Below are 21838 nucleotides of genomic sequence, written 5' to 3'. Positions count from 1 at the left end.
ATTGAATGAATGAATGAATGAATGAATGAATGAATGAATGAATGAATAAATAAATAAATAAATAAATAAATAAATAAATAAATAAATAAATAAATAAATAAATAAAATTGGTAGGGCAGTTGTATTGGCTTCCATCAGCAACAACAGAGAAGGCAGGTGAATCCTCTCTCTTCCTGCAAAATCTTACATTTCCATCTTTGATTCAATTAAAAACTAAGCCTGCCCTGTTAAAAATGAGTTTCCCTGCGAGGAACACAGTGGATGCAGAAAAGTTTCATATGTTAAAGAACACTGTACATGGATAAGTATCTAGCTGGTACAGAAAAAGAAGTCACAGAAAAAGAAAGGGCTTCTATGGTTCAGGAAAGGCTGAAGGGCTCAAGTGTTCAGGATGAAAACTTTATTACCTCCATTTTCTGATTTTTGCGAAATATCAGGAATTCTCCACAATATCCTTTGTTGTTCAGCATTCCTAAACGGAAGAGAAAAATAAATTGCTAAGTGCTTCACTGAGGTATATAGCATTATCAGTGACTATCAGTCCACCTTGCCTTTTAAAGCAAGGGTGGGGGCCAGATTCACATGGGAACTAGTTTCACTAATATTTAAAGAGATTGATCTAACTGCTCTTGTCACATAGGCTCTGGATTGTAATACCTTGCAATCCTATACGTTTTAAATATTAGGTCATTTCAATATTTAATCTGCATGCTTTGAAAATTTTCTCTCTATTGGGATAAAGATACTATCACACTGGGAGTATATGAATGTTTAAACTGCTAGAGGAATGCTTCAGTTCTTGTGAGACTGCCATGGCTATGTTCTTATGATTTCAGTATAAGACTGTGACATAAGCATAGGTTTTTCTCTTGCTTTTCTGTGCTCTCATGCAAAGCTACACCCCAAATATAACCATTTGATGTGTGCTGTCAAGCTGGTTGTAACTTATAGTGACCCTTTTCAGGGTTCCTAGGTATAAAGTATTCTGAAATTGCTTATCATTCCCTTCTTCTGGTTGTGTTGTGAGATTCTGCAGCTTGCCCAAGACTACACAGGCTGGCCTCTCACAGGAGGCAGAGTGGGGAGTACCTTGGCTCAACAGCCAACTCACTAGTTATCCAGCCGGTTAAATCCAAACACAGGTCTGGATAACTATGGGCCTCCAGATATTGCTGGACTTTAGCCAGCAGGGCCATTAGTGCAGGACTATGAGAATAATAGTTCACTACCATCTGGATGGTTGCAGATTCCCTACTATTCTATGTTATTCTATGTTATTCTATTATAGCTATGTTACTCATTCCAGCTTGACAGCCAAGTTCGTATTATTACTATTGTTGTTCCACTCATGCAAGTGACTCATTTTGTTGTGCATTATTAACAGTTGCATTGCCAGCAGGCCAGAATAATACAGGAAAATGATCTCTTGTTCCTTCCAGTGGCCACTGGCCAATTCTGATACCGCACTTTGAAATATTTACAGAGACAACAAAACAATATTTTCTTTGCCATGTAAAACTCATAAGGGAAAAATAAAAAACCTGGAAAATTTCTGGCAAAACGCCTCTAAAAACCCAGTATTGGTTCATACCAAATGGCAGGTGGAAGCACAGCTTGAAGTTTAGTCACTCCTCCATCTATGGGAACAAGGAACTGCACATTGTTTAAAGCTACTGGGGTAGTCATTGCCTCTAGATTATACTTGTAGTCAATGCGTAGATCAGTGCTTGTAGGCTCACACCGCCAGTTCACTGCAAGGTTCAATGGGGTAGACTGAATACCCTGGGCTGATACCTAATAAAACAGAAAAAAACATTAGTATACCTAATGTGTAATGAAAGAACATACTGTTTTTAAAGGCAACAGGTAGGATGTTTCAATGAACAGACATGCTAAATAATGATAAAAGACTAAAGTAATGCAAAGTATCCAGTACAGTACTCTAAACCTATTGACCTGGATTTTTAAGGTTTGTCTATCTACAATACTATGTTAAAGTTCTCTTTCACAATTTACCTGATATTTAAGCATATCCACATTATAATACGTTGCTTGTGGTTTCTGTTCAGACACTTTCTTTAAGTGGGTCATCAAATTTGGCATGTTTACCCAGAATTCCTTTGTGTTGGCATCAGCTTGAGTATTGTCACTGTATCCATACAAAAAAAAATAAAAGAAAAAAAGGATGTTATTTTCATATTTAAAAAACAGAAATTGTAGTAGAATTGCACTTAACATTAGCACAGACTTCAGTTTTGAACCTGTCTAAAAGGTTAAACTCAATTTCACTTGCACATCTTCACCTGAGTTACAGGAAAACTGACCACAGAGCTTGGTAATATTGGTAGCATTAGTATTATTTGTGATATTGCCCTCCTAATCGTTTTTAAAACTTTTCTCTGGGGCATTGCCTTGATTGATGTTATTATTTATGACTCACTTTTTAAAAAAGAAAATTTGGAAATACCTAGTTGCAGTTAGATTTTTATATTTAAAATTGAGTGTGGATAACACTTTTAAGATTTTATGTAAGCTGGCTTGAGCTTCAAAGGTAGAAATATGGGGTAGAAATAGTTGAAATGGAAAAAAATCAACTATGTAACAGCTTTTCTCCAATATTTTAAAAATGAAAGGAGTCTGTACAGTACAATATCTATTTTGGCTTCATATTAAGTAAATTGCTATCACTGACAGCATTTTGCCTTCTGGATTCCATGGCTCTTCCCAGCGTTTCTTCTGTTTTTTTAAAATTACTTTTAAAAAAATCCGACTCAAAATAGCCAATCATGCCTTCTGGGGGTATTATTAGCCATTTCACCCTTCTGCTCCCAAATCTTTTTCAGACCTGATAACCCCCCAGCTCAAAGCAGAAGCAACATTCTATTCGTCTATGTAACTGAAAAATGTCCCCTGCAAGCCTAAAAGAGGTAGAGAGTGTAAGGGAAATAAGGTGAAATCCCAGGTAGCCGGCTCAAGGTTGACTCAGCCTTCCATCCTTCCGAGGTCGGTAAAATGAGTACCCAGCTTGCTGGGGGGGGGCAATGTGTACCCTGTATAATTAAAAAAAATTGTAAACCGCCCGGAGAGTGCTTGTAGCGCTATGGGGCGGTATATAAGTCCAATAAAACAAACAAACAAACAAACAAACAAACAAATAAATAAATAAATAAATAAATAAATATGTCTCCTAGAGAGATTCAATTGGCCATTTTCATTTTTAAAACTGGGTGGGGACACAGGGGGTTTGGGTTGACTCTTACCATTGCCCACCTCTGGTTTAAAGCATTACAGGAAGAGGGTGCAGTGGACTATAATACTTATAAATTGTATCCTTATTTATTAGGCTCTAGCAGTGAAAATAACATACGTGTATTTCCATAAGGGAATTACAACAGCATGCAAGAATGAAGAAATGGCTGTGCATCTTGCTAGTAGTACTCATTAAAATTATCAAAGCTTCTCCTATTTTATCTACTTCTTCCTTTTGCAAAACAATTACCCATGGTCTCCTTGAAGCAAAGCACCTACAAACTGGGGCAGCATTTTGTATGTACTGGAATGTGTAAGGTCAACAGTCCTATTGTTGCCATGGTGTTTTACACATAATTGAACAACATGTTGCAAAGAAAATAGCCCCATACAGCAAATACAATGTAACAGATGTAAAGAGAAGTGCTTTGTTCCAAAGGCATAGAAAGAAAGGAAAGGGCCGGACATAAAATAAAGGTTTGTAGCAGCAAATGAAATGGCTGAGGAGAAGCAGCCTATGGAGATGTGAGGTCAAATTATACCAGAATGCCATCAAGATGTTACTTTTATAGACCCTGATCCATCTCTTCTTTTTGTCAAGGTCAGTAGCTGTTTTCCATCCACTGAGCCACAATCTATTCTCAAAGGGGTAGTAGTTCTCTTGAATAAGCCTTTGTGTGATGAGCTGTTACTTTTTACCACATTGTGACATTACAGTGAAAAAGGTTGTTTCACAGGGTTTGGAAAATGTTGGACTTCCCTACATTTGGAGTTTAACATTGGAACATATAGGGTGTAACTAAAATAAGAAATGATGTCAAATTGTAGTGATGTTACTGTGTCATAAACTGGATGCAGGGCTGGCTCTTAAGAGACAAAGAGACGAGGCATCAATTCAGAGTCTGCAGCAAAGGCTGACTGGCTGCTGGAAAGCATAGCTGAGCTAATAAATGGTGAAGTAAACCTGTTTGGGACCTGCTCCAACATACTGAAATTACTGAAGACAGAACAGCATGTCCAAAGATTTCCAGTATCAGATTTTCTTCTTGTTAAAATTTATTCTGGATGGATCTGGACATTAGCCACAAACAGGGCAGCAGAATTGTCTATTCCTGCTGACCTTTGCTGTTCCTACCGAACCTTGTCTGGGTGGACATCAGTCGTCATAAACACTGACAAAGAATATCTGACAGCCTGTTCACACATGAGCATACCAATCATTTATAAAACCACTGCATCCTAGTGAAAACATACACACTGGAAAGCATCTTCTAATTTAAAGTTCAAGAAGAAAATGCAAATTCTACCCCCCAGGTCCTCCGTTAGTTTTTTTTATTAACAAAGAATAATAATACAATAGGTAGATTTATGACCCAACTTTCTTTTGCAGAAATGATAAAAGTAGTATTTCCCTATATATTCATAGAAGTTTATGTAGAATGATATTTACCAGCAAAGCAGTTGGGGATTTGGCAAGACGTGTTCTAACCTGTTGTAATTTGTCACACGGAACGTTAGAACAGCTGGGCTGGGATTATTGGCAAAATGTCTAGTGATTCCTGCAGGAAACGACAGCACCATTTCTCCAGTAATCTTCACTATGCATCTTCAGAATCCACATAAAGGCAGACAGAGAGAAAGAGAATATTTAATTTGGTTATATACATTTTTTTTTTAAAAAAATCTGCTTTTAGATAGCATCTGGTTTCTCTTGGCATGAGAATCATAACATTCATTAACGTGAGGACACATCAGGGCAATCTAATTTTGGTTCTTAGCTTCCTGACTCTTACACCAACAGTTCTAGTACTCTGATATCAGGAAGGTGAAAGTGCAATGTATGAAAAACTAGAACCAGCCCCTCATGGATAAAAACCAATCCATAAATAAACAAGGGGGCAGCAGCAGCAGCTAGTTGTCTTGCAGGCAAAGATATATATATATATATATATAAAATAAAAACATCTAAAAGAAACTCCAATGGTAGGAAGAAACTAAAAGCAAAAGTAGGCTGCAAACTAGAGAATTTCAGTAATACAATATAAGGCTGTAGGAAAAAAATCAGTATTTTTCCAGGTACAGTGGTGCCTTGACTTACGACCGTCCCTACTTGCGACCAGCTCTGGCTGCAAAATTTTGCTTCGACTTGCAGCCGGAGCTTCCACTTACGACCAGGAAAAGGCAAGGGAAAAAGGCAGGGAATTCAAATAGCTAACCGTTGATGGAGAAGAGGCTGCTTCTTTGTAGCTCTTTTGTCCCAACGGTTAGAGGAGGGGTCAGGGAAATTTTTAACTTTTACACTACAGGAAAGTACTGTACCGGGAAAGGGATGCAGCAGTGGGGGGAGGCAGTGACATCCCTCGGCACTCCTCGATGCCCTCCGTGGGGCTGATGCCGCCGCTGGGTCCCGGTCCCGCGGGGCCAAAGACTGAATGCAGCCTGACAGGAAGGAGGAGGAGGCGGCATGGGAGGACCCTTCCTCCTGGATCAGGGCCCCCTTTGCCCCCATGCTGAGGACCCTGTGGGGGTGACTCTCTTTCTCCATCCTGCTGCTGCTGGCTCCCGGTCCTCCTTCCTGGTGAGCTGCGGTCAATCCTTGGCCCCGCAGGACCGGGACCCAGCAGCGGTGGTGGCACCAGCCCCACAGAGGGTGGCAAGGAGCGCTGAGGATTGACGCAGCTGCCCCAGTGAGCAGTCACTGGTTCCGGAGTTGGAGGCGGCATTGGGCACCAGCAGCAGTGGTGGCATTGGCCTGCAGAGGTCGGCGAGGAGCACTGAGGACCAATGCAGCTGCCCCTGCGAGCAGCTGCTGGTGCCGGTTCCGGAGCTGGAGGCGACGTCAGGCACCAGCAGCACCGGCAGCATCGGCCCATGGAGGCCATCGGAGGAGGTTGGGGACTGCCTCTTAAGGTAAGGTTTTTGGTTTTTGAAAACTGTTCTGGGTCAGTTTTGCAGGGCTGGGGGGGTTATGTTTCTGTGATGTGTTGTTGTGGGGTTTTTTTGTGTTTTTTTTGCAGTCCCAGTGCGGGGCTTGCTCTGTTTCTTTTGTTGTTGTTGTTCTTGTTTTTTTTTAGGGTTGTTTTTTTTTTTTTGGCCGGAACGGATTAATCACATTCCCATGCATTTCTGTGGGAATGCATGCTTCCACTTATGACCATTTTGACTTATGTTCCTTCTTCTGGAATGGATTATGGTCATAAGTCAAGGCACCATTGTACAGTGGTGCCCCACTTGACGATTATCCTGGTAGACGACGAAATCGCTTCATGATGAGGTTTTTGTGATTGCTATTGCGATCGCAAAACGATGTTTCAGTGGGGAAAATCCGCTTCACGACGATCAGTTCCCTGCTTCAGAAACTGATTTTTCACTTCCCAATGATCACAAACAGCTGATTGTCGGGTTTTCAGAATGGCTACCCACTGTTTTCCGGACCTATTTCCGGAAGACAGCGATCGAAAATGGCTTCCCCTATGGAGGATCTTTGCTGGACAATGAGGTATTTCGCCCATTGGAATGCATTGAACCAGTTTTCAATGCATTTCAATTGTTTTTTTTTCCTCTTTCGCTTGACGATGATATCGCTTAACAGCGATTTTAACAGAATGGATTAACGTTGTCAAGCGGGGCACCACTGTATATGAATATAAGAGTACATGAAATCATTAAATAATCCTTCTTAAGGACTTCGTTTGTTTTTCTCTCTCCTCATATTGTGAGGTCAGGTTCAAATAGTGATATGTAAGTAGTTCACAACACATTTTAATGGGGCTGTGAAAAGTACTGTTCTGCTTATACATCTTGTGCTGACTAATGGAAGAGGGCTTAAATGAAGTTAAAAATAATCCCCAAGCCCTGAAAGCAGTCAAATACAGCTAAAATGGAAATCTGAATTATGTCCAGGATTTTCACTTTATATAGCCTTCTTCTACAAAGCATCTGACAAAGCCATTTTTTTGCTGTTAATAATCGAAATGTTGCATGTGCAATCAGCTGCATCTTCTGATTCCTTTTAATCTGTGCCTTTATATTCCTTTATCACATATGCATTTGCCTTTATCATAGACAAGAATGTTATACTTCCCAAAGCAAAAATAATGTTAAATTGTACATTTAATGTACTAATTTCAGTGATTTTGGAAAATTTGGAATAATCTTTTAGGAAACTATCGGTCTGGGTTGGACTGAGAGTCTAGTGAGGCAGATAGGTGCCCCTGCAGACAGAGGCAGGGGAAGGAGAAAACACCTACTCACCTGCTTTCTCCTACAGCCTCTGGGCTCCTGAAAATCTACTCAAAGATTCAGGAGACATCCAGTGAGGCATGGGAGTTGGCACTGGGGGAATGATAAACCAGTAAACAAATTATCTTCCTTCCTTTGCAGCATGCAGGGTCCCTCTGCTGGATAAGAATCTCTTATGTGACATGTAGGAGTCCTTCTGTTTGTGGAACAGCAGGTTTGGACAACACTCCTGGGAAATTGTGTACATACGTAATTCAGACTTCGTATGGATAAAAGTGGAAAGAATATGATCTGATCTTAGTAACTAGTTGGAATATTATTTAGTGCACATTCTCCTTTTATCTTTGACGACAGATCTTAGTGTCCTTTTTCCATCCAACATGTTTTCACAGATGTGAACAGTTTCTGTTTTTTGATTGACATTAACAGTTCCCAGAATGCTCTCCAGCAAAGGAAATTAATTGTATATGACCAATCTTGAATTGCACAGTATGATACCTACTTGTTAGGGTCTGCTCCTTTGAAGTATGCATTAACTGTTTCAGTGAAAGCTGCAGCTACAGGCAGAGTGTCTTGTGCACCCATTGTTAAGGGGCTAGGTCCTCGAGAAGAGCCTGCAACCAATGGAACACAGTTACTCTTTATGCACATGGAAATCTTTCTGATTGCTTCCTGTCAAAACTACAAAGGGAGCTGGTGGTGAGATGAAAGGTGAAAGCAGTCATTTGTCCTATAAAAGACATACTGGTAAATTTTATCAACATTTACTTAATATCCAAAATTTTCTTTCCCAAACACAAATAATCATCATTGTCATATTAATTATTAACCAAAATCCAGTTTTTTAAAAAAGTTCAGACAATAACTTTTTGTCTTCTGGTTCCTGTTGATAAAAGCAGGATTTATGAATGTTTCTTTGACAGCTCTTACAATCCCTTTACTCCTGCCAACCTAGCAGTTCAAAAGCATGTAAAAATGTGAGTAGATAAATAGGTACCACCATGGTGGGAAGGTAATGGTGTTCTGTGTCTAGTTGCGCTGGCCACGTGATGACAGAAGATTGTCTTTGGACAAACGCTAGCTCTACGGGTTGGAAATGGAGATGAGTACCCCCCCCCAGAGTTGGACGTGACTGGACTAAATGTCAAGGGGAACCTTTACCTGTAATCCCTTTAAGATACACAGCAACTATGTCTAGGACTTAGGAAAGCTTTAGGTGGTAGTTAAGTTAACACAGAACAATCTACCTATAATGGACAGCCAAATATTCAAATTTCTTGCTGTTCAAATACAATGGCTATGAGGTAAATAAGCTGGAGTTGGAAAATTCCTCAAGACAGAACAAAGGAGGTGAAGTATGCTAATGGCAATGTGTCTACCTTGAAATTGGCATTCAGGCTCATTTGAGAAAAAATAGTCCTCAAATATAAGATATACTGTATAAGGAGGCTTCCTCGGTTGTATAGAGCCTTCTGCAGGTCATAGGCTACACAGTCTGCAAAAAGTGCCAAGAAAATTACAAAAATAAATAAATAAATAAAATTTTTTAAAAAGAAAAAGAAACCTAAAGTAGCAGTAAGTCCATATCCAGTTTTGAAAGTGGGCATTTTTTAACCAGACAAAGAAGCGCTTGAGGCAGGCCAGTGGGCCATCAAAACTACCTCTGAGGCTGCATGCAGTGCGGGATCATACTATCCCCACCGCTAGTACAGTTGTGTTGTTGGGAAATCAATTGTTTTGCCTCCCTTCCAAACTTAACAGAGGATACATGATAGATACCGCCCACCACTGAAGAGGCAATGCTTTAAGCACACCTACTTTTTAGAAAGCGAGGGGGTGGGAACCAAGGAATTATTTTAGGAGGCTTTCCCGTTTATTAATTCCTGATCACCCTTCCTTTTTTTTCCTTAGTTTTCTCTCATCTTGTTGTAACTTTTTCTTTGTATGATTTATTTTAATCGTATTGTTGTTGTTTATTATTGTAAGCCGCCTAGAGTAATCTTGGTTGATTAGATAGGCGGGATATAAATAAAATAAATAAAAATAATAATAAAAATAATAATAAATATCCATGATAGTGTTTGCTATTGTCAGCTTCTGTTTTTCAAGCACTTAAATGAGCTACTTTATTGAAGAGTCACTCATGTCCACATAAACTGTATTGTGACTGTCAATGTGTCTGAAACCTCATTTACTAGCCAAAATCCTCTGGAGTAGCTATGCAAATGACATAACTTTTGGAGATAAATTGCTCCAATTTAAGAAATCACCATAGACATTATCAGTTGCATACTCAGTCATACAACTACGTAAGAAGATTTGGGTCACTATTTAATAAACTTTGGAATATACACTAGTTCAGTGCTGTGCCTTTCTTTGACTGATAGAGCCTGACTTCTACTGTTTACCTAGAGGTACATCTCTTTTCCACGGATATAGGTATCAAGGTTCAACGAAGAAGGGGGAAAAAATGAAGAAAGCCAGGCCAGTTGTGTGTAGATTGGTAAGTGTAAATCTTCACTTACTAATTCCTTTAGGTGGTTACATAAAAGACCATAAGTGCTAAAAAGGTCCTCTCAAAGTCCAAAACAATCTTTCAGCATTTTGTACGTATGTAAGTAATAAGTTGCCATGGGGTAGGGAGACACTCAGGGTAGCTCATAGTCAGCTAGAACAACATAAGAGTCAAATTGAAAACATAATTACATATATTATTCAATGATTATGTTTCAGAGACAAAATATGAAGAGGGAAGCAACCTATGTCTGCCTCAGTGTTCTTGCTGTCCACCTTTAAATTAAGCAATTTTATTCTAGAGCAGAACCTTAAAACAATAAAATACAGAGATAAAACATGGAGGGGAGGTTTACTCCCCTTCCTCACATGCCCTCTGCCATGGAACAATAATCTCTTAATTATTTATAGGGAATAAGACGGTTGATGAAGATGTGATGCTTTCTTCTGGTTTGTCTCAAAGATATAACTGCCACAATTAAAATCAAAAGGAATGCAAATTAACTTCACCCAGTAGGAATCAAGTATGGCATATACCACTTTTTTGTTGTTTATTAGTAAAATTTGAATAAAATAGTTAGACAACTATTGTGTTGCATAGTTCCACTTGCACAGTAGGAATGACATCATCAGTAGCAGCAGATTTCAGGATGTGTATAATTTTGTGTCATTGTTTGTGAGTCATATACAACCTGAAATTTAAACCAAGACATATTTAATCAGCAGCAACCTGCCACTGGTGATGTCATTCTCATTATGCAGGCAGAAATGCCCAATAGGATACTGTCCATAATGGCTCAAATAAGTGTTGTTTTTTAAATACCAATGTCTCTATTTCATACAGTGTTTTTCATTACAGAGAAAAGTGAAGAAGTTACTGTATATGCCTATAAGGCTAGAATAAAGTCTTTTCCCCCACCACGTTTCACCATAATGCACTTGTTGTCCACATGTTGGTAGTGCTTCATGTCAAAGAGACATATTATTAAGGAAGGAAGTACTCAGTAAATGACACTTTAAACTTCTCGCTCTGAAACTGAGAAGTAGGTTAAATATACTGATTCTCAGTGCAGCAAGGGGCTAGTCTATTAAGCACAATTTGACTCAAAATTATTTGGAAGCTAATTATTAAAAGAAAGAACAGCCATCAATTACTGTCAGGAATTCTCCCACATTAGACCACTGAGGATTCCTAAAATTATGCTTCTTTATCATTCTGAACCTAATAAACACAGACTCCAGCATAGAAATGTCTGTAAGCAACTGTACACTGTAGCAAGGTCATGGCAGAATGTATTTAGATGTCTCCAAAGCAATAAAATTAAAAGTAGTAGATATGGCTTAACTCCAGTGACATTCAACTAGTACCAGTGCAACAGAAATTCCTTCCCCTTCACACACACCTGCACTCTTTAAAACTGCCCAAAAATTGGTTCCTGAGGTTTCCCAGCCCCCTGAAAAAGATTTTGGGGGCTCCAGGGGCTGCACACTGGATTCCCAGTGTGATGTAGCGGACAGAGATCCTGGCGAACACGGTTCGAATCTCCAGTTGCCCATGAATACTCACTGGGGGTGTGGAACTGGTAAAACCACTTCTTAAATATCTCACTTACATTGAAAGCCTTATTAGGGTAGCTGTAAGTCGGCTCTGACTTGACAGCACAGAACACACACAGGGGATGCAGGGGGGCAAGGAGAAACTATCCATCTCTAGTTTCTGCTGTATTCTGTTATTTAGTTGGCAAAATTTGGATCCTTATCTATGATTACATACTTATTTATTTTGAATTTTAAATGACACTGGCTAAAATCCTGTTGCTCAGTATAGTAAGTTGAACTCGAGAAGGCCCACTAAATCAGTGGGATTTCGTGAGTTAACTCCTCCATAAGCTCCATTGAACAGATTTAACTACTTTAGGAATAACCTACTCCAGTATAGTAAGTCACAATTAGGTTAGGCCCATTAGAATCACTGAAATATAGGGAGGCATTGATTCAACAAATCCCTAGCTGATTCAATAGCCCTAATCTAGCACTGAACTAAGTACTGTAATAGGTTTTTGTTTATTCTCTGTATAGAAGCTCTTTAAACTTCTAATCAAATTCCAGTCAAATATATGTTATATCCAGCACACACCCCATCTTTCTTTAGACTGTTTTATTCTAGTTAACTGGGAAATTTTTCTATGATGTATTAAGATATATAATTGATACATTCCTTTCTTAATTGATCTTTTCCCATTATTATGTAGAGTAAAACATATATTCAGAAGAACTGGGGTACCTTAAAGACTAAACAGTGGGGAGGCAGTGGAAGACAGGAGGGCCTGGTTTGCCCTGGTCCATGGGGTCACGAAGAGTCGGACACGACTTAACAACCAAACAACAACAAAGACTAAGCAATTTATTTCCATGTAAGCCTTTGCAGATCACAGTCTTCTAATCAGTACTTGTGGATTTTGGTCTCTGTTGCCCATATTTTCTATTTCATTTCAAAAGCAAACAGAAGTTTCAGCATTTTTATTGAATGGGCTATACTAACAAATTTGGTGAAAAGCTTATTAGGGCTGCTATAAAGTGGATGCAACCTGATGGCGCAGAACAACCATAAGAAACCTAGCAGATTACAGTGGAACATTATATCAAGACAATGCCACAAGATGAACTTGTATTTATCTCCATGTATGGAATTCTACCTATCTAGCAGTTCATCCAGTTGTGCCATAAAAGTAGTACAGGAACTGGTAATCATCTTAAAATGGAATAAAATATAATGTTTGCAAACCTCTTGTATGAGTTCAGAGACAACAGTAAACATGGTGTGGCATTATATATGAACTGGCCCAAAGTCTGTATAAGAGTTCAGTTTGGTATACAATAAGACATGCTATTTTTACATCAAATTCATTTAATTCAGTACTCATCTGAAAAATGGCATTCAACCAATTTGTCTGCATTTGGGTACAAACATTTTGCTAAAGCAGTTGATTGCATAAACAATCAGGACATTCCCTTCCCCTAAAAAAGATTTTTTAAAAAATATATTTAAAGATATTTCAGCACAGAAATCATGAATAAATGAATATTTACAAATCTATTATATAAACCAGGTTATAGTTCTTATCCTTTGTCACTGATTACCAAAATATGAAAAGGCATACCCCAAAGGAGAAACCTTAGCTTTCCAAAATTTATAGATTTGTACAAAATTGCCATACAGAGCATTTAAGAGGCTGTTTAGCTAGCACAAGTACACATCCACATGCTCTCTCCCCAACCATTCCTTTTATGTTGCTATGAGGAATTGATGTAAAAATAATTTAGCATGTATTTGGCTGAGAGTCATGCATTCATCCATATATGCAAGTTTTGTACTGGTCTTGCAAACCAAACATCCAAATCATTATGGCAGGAACAATGAGGCTAACAAGACAAATAACTACTATCAAGATGGTGCAGATAAACAGGTTTTTCTTCAAGCAAGTCACTGCATCGTCATGATCAGAGCTATATTTTAATGTAAGGCAGGGTCTGCTTCATTGAAAGTCTCCTAATGTGGCTAAAAGAATCTTTATGTCCATAACAAAATTCTATCTAATATTACCCAAGGACTCTTGAAAAAACACATTCATTAGATGAGAGGATCTGAACAGACCTGTGCTCATAACATTGAGTAACAAAATGATTTAAATCATAAGGACTTTAAATACACTGACACTACGGAGACTAGCATCATAATAGAAATTAAGTACATGGTGCCTTGCTTAACGACGATAATCCGTTCCAGGAAAATCGCTGTTAAGCGAAAACATCATAAAACAAAATTTAAAACCCCATTGAAACGCATTGAAACCTGTTCAATGTGTTCCAATGGGGTAAAAACTCACCATCCAGTGAAGATCCTCCATATGGTGGCCATTTTCGCTGCCTGTATAGTGAGGAATCCGTCCCTAAACACAGCAGGGAGCCATTTTAAGCACCCGGTGGCCATTTTGAAAACCCAATGATCAGCTGTTTTTGATAGTTGTAAAGCGAAAATTGGTTCCCGAAGCAGGGAACTGATAATCGCTAAGCAAAATTCCCCCATTTAGACCATTGTTTTGCGATTGCAATTGCGATCGCAAAAAGATCATTGTACAGCAATTTCGTCGTAATGCGGGGCAATCGTTAAGCAAGGCACCACTGTATTTCCATATTTCTTTTATGGCAGAGTTAATTGTGGATATACATGCAGAATCAATCTAGTATTAAAAAGTCCTAGAATTAACATATCTGAAAACTATCTTGTGGATTTGTGAACTAGCTGCTGTTAGATGAAGTTAGGGAAAAGAAGCTGCAGCAGTACTAGCTATGGTTTGTTTCCATCTGCAGTAGGACTATCTAGGTAAACACACATGGTAGTTCAGTAAAACCACTATTAAATAATCTTTCAGCCAGACATTTCTACAGAAGTACTGGTGTTAGTGTGTCTCAGCAAGTTAGCAAAAGAAAAGAAGAAAAAAGGGGAAAGAAAAGAAACATTCCCTCTCCCAAATATTGTAGTACATAAAACCTAGCAATTTTATTTCAGAATAAGCTTTCATGGATCATCAACAGCTTGACAGTCCATTTTTTGTGTTAACAAACCAGTTAATCTATCATATGTATCCTAATTTGGTCATGAGGATACGTGTAAATATGAAGGTCATCTATTTGCACTCCATACTTGCCAAAGGGACTACTCGTCTTCTCTTCTCATTCCTATACACTCGTGTCATTCAGATCCGTTCCACAGTGTTTTCCAAATCTCTGGAGCAGATCTGAGAGGTGTTACTGTGAGCAGAAGAGAGGAAGAGCTCCTTCTACTGGCACTGTCTCTTTTGTGGGAAGAATGACATTGACTGTCACAATGCCCTGTCGTGTAGTTAATGGCTGCAGAAGGCAAACTGCATAACTTGGCACAGCTTCTTGCAGCTAATTAACATATCTCTGCTTGGATTTTTGGGTGTGCACTTGAAAATAGAAGTGAGGGTTTGTTAATTAGCTGCAAGAAGCCACTACGATGTATGCCATTTGCCTTCTGCAGGCTCCATAAGACGCACCTTTCCATAAGACGCACCAATTTTTTAGGAGAAGAAAACAGGAAAATATCATCTGTTTTCTTCCCTCCATAAGACGCACAGACTTTCCACTCCCCTGTTTTGTGGGGAAAAAGTGAGTCTTATGGTGCAAAAAATACGGTATACAGTACGATTCCAAACAGCATCTATTGCTTAGGATTTTACTACTTTTAATTTTTGTTAATAATTTTAGAAATGCCAATTTTAAATTAATTTATGTACCACCCACTTAGCTACCTGGGCCACTCTGGATGGTTCATAACAAAAAAAACAAAGATTACATTGTAATTACATAAACTACTCAAAACTAAATAAAGATATAATCATTTGTTATGATTGGAAGAAGGTTGTGTTATGAATAAGAAATATTAATTTTCTCCCATTTTGGCTCCCTAAACAGGTTGTCTTTTTTAAACCATCCCTCTAAAATACCTTGTTTTTGTACTGACATACAATGGGAACACTCCCATGTGAAAATAACAAGGCAATGGCCCAAGTGATATATTCTTACCTTATCTCATAGCATAAGAGAATAAAATACTGCCTTAAATGTCAAAGTATTTGGTTCTCTCTGTGTCTCATTTGCTACCAATGCCTTCCTGAGCATCTATTCTACAACATTAACAACTAAGGCATGATTTAGTTTTATCATCTCATTAGTAACTGAGTTGTTATTGCCTAGTGCTCATGTTATAAACTGAGCCCATATTGCTAAATTCTGCTATAGAGTTAGTTAATATGGACAACAGCTTTAAAAGTGAAAATGAAATCTTACCAAAATGATCCAATCTTGGTTTTAATGCAGAGCACTTAGAACTGTATAGTACATCTTAAACGCCATTGCACACCCAGAATAATATATAGCTCCAGCTGAATTATAACCTCATGTTTACCCCACATAATATATAGGGGAATACAAAATGTGAATTTGCATGGCAGTATAGACACATACTAAATACCTTAGATCTGTTCATGTATCTTGATCAAGGTGGGAATCTAATTAAGTATTCATATGCAATCTTACCCCATGGTTTTAGATTTAGCAAAGATATATAATTACAATCTTGACACGCTGAATTTTCTTAGCACTGAAATTTGACCTGCTGTAATAATACGACTACAATCAGCTACTCATTATCAACAATTATTTTGTTAGCATTCTTAAATGAAGCACAAATACATTCTTGCATTATTTTCTTTGCTGCACATTTAGGAATAATACAGTGCCTACATAAAATTTTGCTTGACATCTTCATAGTGTTACAATACATTAAAAGGACTACAGACATACAGTTTGCTCAAAGCATCTGCAATGGGGATGTATTACAAGAATGTACCAAGTTGTAAACTTTTCTCCATTGATAAAGGTTTGTAGATTTAAGGAAACCACTGATCACTGATTTGCAGCAATCTGACATGATTGGCAGTTATATTGATTATTTCCCTAAGTTTTTCTTTCCTAACTAGAAATGAAGGCTGGAATGAGAGTGAAGGACCAGTGAGTGGAAGAAGCTGTTTAATCATGACCTTTCCGTGCCATTTGCACAAAACTGTCCCTTCAAATTAGGAGTGTACTATTCCTACCCACACCTTACTTAAAAAGCAGGTATGATAATATTTGCAGCTAGAAACAAGAGGGAGGGAAAGGGTAGTTAACCTATTTCCATATTACTTTTCTGATCCAAACTTCAGATTGATCACTGTTCACTTAAAAGAAAATGAAGGAGGTCACTAAAGAAAAATCATAGAATATCTATCATTTAGTTTGGTCTTTAGACAATTAATGCATAGAACAATAAGATCTACTTGCATGAATTATTTCCTGTTGGCTATTCATTGTGTCTCTGATAATGCAAAACATTTTGGATATATCTTTGTTGTTTAGTTGTTTAGTCATGTCTGACTCTTTGTGACCCCATGGACCAGAGCACGCCAGGCCCTCCTGTCTTCCACTGCTTCCCGGAACTTGGTCAGATTCATGATGGTAGCGTCGATGACACTGTCCAACCATCTCGCCCTCTGTCGTCCCCTTCTCCTCTTGCCTTCACACTTTCCCAACACCAGCGTCTTTTCCAGGGAGTCTTCTCTTCTCATGAGATGGCCAAAGTACTGGAGCCTCAGCTTCAGGATCTGTCCTTCTAGTGACCACTCAGGGTTGATTTCCTTAAGAATAAATAGGTTTTTTCTCCTTGCAGTCCAGGGGACTCTCCAAAGCCTCCTCCAGCACCACAATTCAAAAGCATCAATTATTCGGCAGTCAGCCTTCTTTATGGTCCAGCTCTCACTTCCATACATCACTACTGGAAAAACCATAGCTTTGACTATGTGGACCTTTGTCAACAAGGTGATGTCTCTGCTTTTTAAGATGCTGATGAGGTTTGTCATTGCTTTCCTCCCAAGAAGCAGGCGTCTTTTAATTTTCTGCCTGCTATCATCATCTGCAGTGATCATGGGGCCCAGGAAAGTAAAATCTGTAACTGCCTCCATATCTTCCCCTTCTATTTGCCAGGAGATGATGGGACCAGTGGCCATGATCTTAGCTTTTTTGATGTTGAGCTTTAGACCATTTTGCGCTCTCCTCTTTCACCCTCATTAAGAGGTTCTTTAATTCCTCCTCACTTTTTGCCATCAGAGTAGTATTACCTGCATATCTTTGGTTGTTGAGATTTCTTCCAGCAATCTTGATTCCAGCTTGGGATTCCTCCAGTCCTGCCTTTCTCATCATGTATTCTGCATATAAGTTATATAAGCAGGGGGACAATATACAGCCTTGTCATACTCCTTTCCCAATTTGAACCAATCAGTTGTTCCATATGCAGTTCTAACTGTTGCTTCCTGTCCCACATATAGGTTTCTCAGGAGATATATAAGGTGGTCAGGCACTCCCATTTCTTTAAGGACTTGCCATAGTTTGCTGTGGTCCACACAGTCAAAGGCTTTTGCATAATCAATGAAGAAGAAATAGATTTTTTTGGAATTCTCTGGATTTCTCCATAATCCAGCTCATGTTGGCAATTTGGTCACTACTTCCTCTGCCCCTTTTGAAATCCAGCTTGTACTTCTGGGAGTTCTCGGTCCACATACTGCTGAAGCCTACCTTGTAGGATTTTGAGCATAACCTTGCTAGCGTGTGAAATGAATGCAATTGTACGGTAGTTGGAGCATTCTTTGGCACTGCCCTTCTTTGAGATTGGGATGTAGACTGATATTTCCCAATCCGCTGGCCGTTGCTGAGTTTTCCAAACTTGCTGGCATATTGAGTGTAGCACCTTAACAGTGTCATCTTTTAAAATTTTAAATAGCTCAACTGGAATGCCATGACCTCCACTGGCCTTGTTGTTAGGGGACCATTTGACTTCACTCTCCAAGATGTCTAGCTCAAGGTCAGCAACCACACTATCAGGGTTGTCCGGGACATCCAGATTTTTCTTGTATAATTCTTCTTCTATGTATTCTTGCCACCTCTTCTTGATGTCTTCTGCTTCTGTTAGGTCCCTGCCATTTCTGTCCTTTTTCATGTCCATCTTTGCACAAAATGTTCCTTTAATAGCTCCAATTTTCTTGAACAGATCTCTGGTTTTTCCCTTTCTATTGTTTTCCTCTATTTCTTTGCACTGTTCATTTAAGAAGGCCCTCTTGTCTCTCCTTGCTATTCTTTGGGAGTCTTCATTCAATTTTCTGTAACTTTCCTTATCTCCCTTGCATTTTGTTTCCCTTCTCTGCTATTTGTAAGGCCTTGTTGGACAGTCATTTTTATTTTGTTTATTTTTTTTTATTTATATCCCGCCTATCTAGCCAGTTAAGACCACTCTAGGGGGCTAACAAGATAAAATAGAACAATAAATATATATAAAACAGTATTACATAAAATAGACGTAAATAAAAGAGGCAAATAGAGGGGGAAAAAGGGCATCAGGGATTGACTGGAGGGAAGGCCTGCTGAAACATCCATGTTTTAAGTTGATTTTTAAAGATACCCAGCGAGGGAGCCACACGAAGCTCAGGAGGTAGGTTGTTCCAGAGGCGAGGAGCCACTGCCGAGAAGGCCTGATTTCTTGTCTTTTCCTTCCGGGCCTCCCTTGGCGTTAGGCTCCTCAGCCTCACCTCCTGGCTCGCACGAGTGACACGGGTAGATCTTGGTCACTTTGCTTTCTTGCATTTCCTTTTCTTTGGGATGGTTTTTGTTGCTGCCTCCTGTACAATGTTATGAGCCTCCATCCATAGTTCTCCAGCCACTCTGTCCACCGAATCAAGTTCCTTAAATATGTTCTTTACTTTCACTGTGTATTCATAAGGGATTTGGTTTAGATTATACCTGACTAGCCCAGTGGTTTTACCTACTATTTTCAGTTTAAGCTTGAATTTTGCTATAAGAAGCCGATGATCAGAGCCACAATCAGCTCCAAGTCTTGTTTTTGCTGACTGTATAGAGCTTCTCCCTCTTTGGCTGCAGAGAATATAATCAATCTGATTTTGATATTGCCCATCTGGTGATGTCCATGTGTAGAGCTGCCTCTTGTGTTGTTGGAAAAGAGTGTTTGTGATGACCAGCTTGTTCTCTTGACAAAACTCTATTAGCTTTTGCCCTGCTTCATTTTTAACTCCAAGGCCAAACTTCCCTGTTGTTCCTTTTATCTCTTGACTCCATACTTTAGCATCCCAGTCCTCTAGAATGAGAAAAACATCTTTCTTTGGTGTCAGTTCTAGAAGGTGTTGTAAGTCTTCATAGAATTGGTCAATGTCAGCCTCTTCAGCATTGGTGGTTGGTGCATAAACTTGGATGACTGTGATGTTGAAAGGTCTGCCTTGGATTCATATTGAAATCATTCTATCATTTTTGAGATTGTATCCCAGTACAGCTTTTCCCATTCTTTGGTTGACTATGAGGGCTACTCCATTTCTTCGACAGGATTCTCACCCACAATAGCAGATATGATAATCATCTGAATTGAATTTGACCATTCCCGTCCACTTTAGTTCACTGATGCCCAGGATGTCAATGTTTATTCTTGCCATCTCCTTTTTGACCACAAACAGCTTCCCAAGGTTCATAGATCTTACATTCCAGGTTCCTATGCAGTATTTTTCTTTGCAGTATCAGACTTTCCTTTCATTTCCAGGCATGTCCACAGCTGAGCGTCATTTTGGCTTTGGCCCAACCAGTTCATTAGCCCAGAAATAACTCAAAGGTTTAGTTTGCTAATTATATATGTCTTATCAAAACATCAACATTCAGAACATGGCATATTGTTATCTCTAGAAAGGCCTAAATTAAAAAAAAATTAACTCACAGATTTATAATCTTGACATTTTATTGTCTTATACTAATATACATTTATTGCATATGGCCCAACTGAGGCAGATTGAACCATCAAACATTCCAAGCATACTGTGAGAAAATAAATGCAAAACAGCCAAGAGAAAATCAGATGTGACTAAGTAAAATTAATTTGTCTAAGTGCCCATGATATATGATAGCGATGATCATATAAGCAGAAATAGCAATCAATAGAAAATTGCCTGTGCAGTTGTTAAATGAATGCCAATGACATATGCTATGCATTATGATATTTACAAATAACACAAGGGTTTTAAACCTTAATTTATGTTCTTGATCAATACTGTTCCAGTTGTGCACAGGAAAAACAAAAAGAATGAGTACAACAGTTATTTCAACATGTACTAAGCAGGTTAAATACAAAGAGGATGACTCTGCTCACAATCTCAAGGCCTTGTCAGTTGCCACTGGTGCCAGTTTTAATTTCCATCTGGCAAGTGGGAGCCAGACAACTTATGTCAGAGCTCCAGTTGCTGATGTTTAGATTAAAGCATCCTTTTGTCTTTGTTATAAATAAGCACTTAAAGATCTAAGTCCTCCAATAAGCATAAAATAAGTTACACCAGCCTTGTTTCTAAAAAAGATGACTGAAGCAAAGGTTTTCTGAACAGGCAATGGAAGGAATAAAATTCAAAATGAATTAAGCCTACCGTCCCGTCTAAAATGTGAGGATCTCTTATGGGGGAGGGAGAACAAGCTTCAAAGATTTTTGAACCATAGAAAACCTGGCTATTACTATTACTACTATTAAGGGTCATGAAATGCATCCATGTCAAATGGGAAACAGCTTTTCAGAAGAAATCATCCAGCTTCTATCTTTGTGGCATAAAATGCCATCTGCCAAGCAAAGAATAACAATTTGTACAAACATTAATTCCTGTATAAATGTTACAATCCTGGTGAAACACAGACAAGGATTATCGTAATGTAGGAATATATGCTGAATGAGAAATAAAATATCAAAAATTATCAAGGTTTTGCTTCCTGTGGCAAAAAGCAGCTGCCAAAAAATTAGTAAGCACCAGTATAATATGTGCATATAAAACACAGTAACAAACAGCATCACCAGTACCTCTCTATAATACAACACAGTGAAACAAACAACAGGAACTCCATTTGCAGGGCTTATAAATTTAGCAGAGAAGTAGTAAGAAATGCTAAAGGAAGGTTAACTGGTAATATAGAGTAGGGGTCCCCAACCCCCGGTCTGCAGCGTGGTGCTGTTCTGTGGGCTTCCTGGAAGTGGGCCGCGGAGATGGATCTCTGCCTCCCTGCACACACACATAGTGGGCTGTCGGCTTGCTGAGAGGTTTGTTGTGCTTGTGGGTGGGTGTGTCACACTTGCTGGCGTGCGTGTCTTGCATGCATGTGAGCGCAGTGTCCCTCCGCGAATGCA

The 21838-nt window shown here is 38.9% G+C and overlaps 1 protein-coding gene across 8 annotated transcripts in view; it reads right to left on the bottom strand.

The window, feature by feature from the left end:
* Window positions 1-21838, bottom strand: part of SGIP1 (SH3GL interacting endocytic adaptor 1) — a 167510-nt gene that overhangs the window by 9326 nt on the left and 136346 nt on the right. For all 8 annotated transcript variants that reach the window (XM_072997769.2, XM_072997771.2, XM_072997772.2 and 5 more), the window contains 5 exons: window positions 7994-8105; window positions 4700-4855; window positions 2017-2149; window positions 1592-1794; window positions 408-472 (listed from right to left, as the gene is read on the bottom strand). In XM_072997769.2, coding sequence (XP_072853870.2) covers window positions 408-472; window positions 1592-1794; window positions 2017-2149; window positions 4700-4855; window positions 7994-8105 — 669 coding nt within the window. The remainder of the gene's footprint in view (window positions 1-407; window positions 473-1591; window positions 1795-2016; window positions 2150-4699; window positions 4856-7993; window positions 8106-21838) is intronic.

Source organism: Pogona vitticeps, chromosome 4 (genome assembly GCF_051106095.1).
Source record: "Pogona vitticeps strain Pit_001003342236 chromosome 4, PviZW2.1, whole genome shotgun sequence".
NCBI lineage: Eukaryota > Metazoa > Chordata > Lepidosauria > Squamata > Agamidae > Pogona > Pogona vitticeps.
The sequence above is the reverse complement of the archived record's forward strand: the minus strand, read 5'-3'. Positions and strand labels throughout refer to the sequence as shown.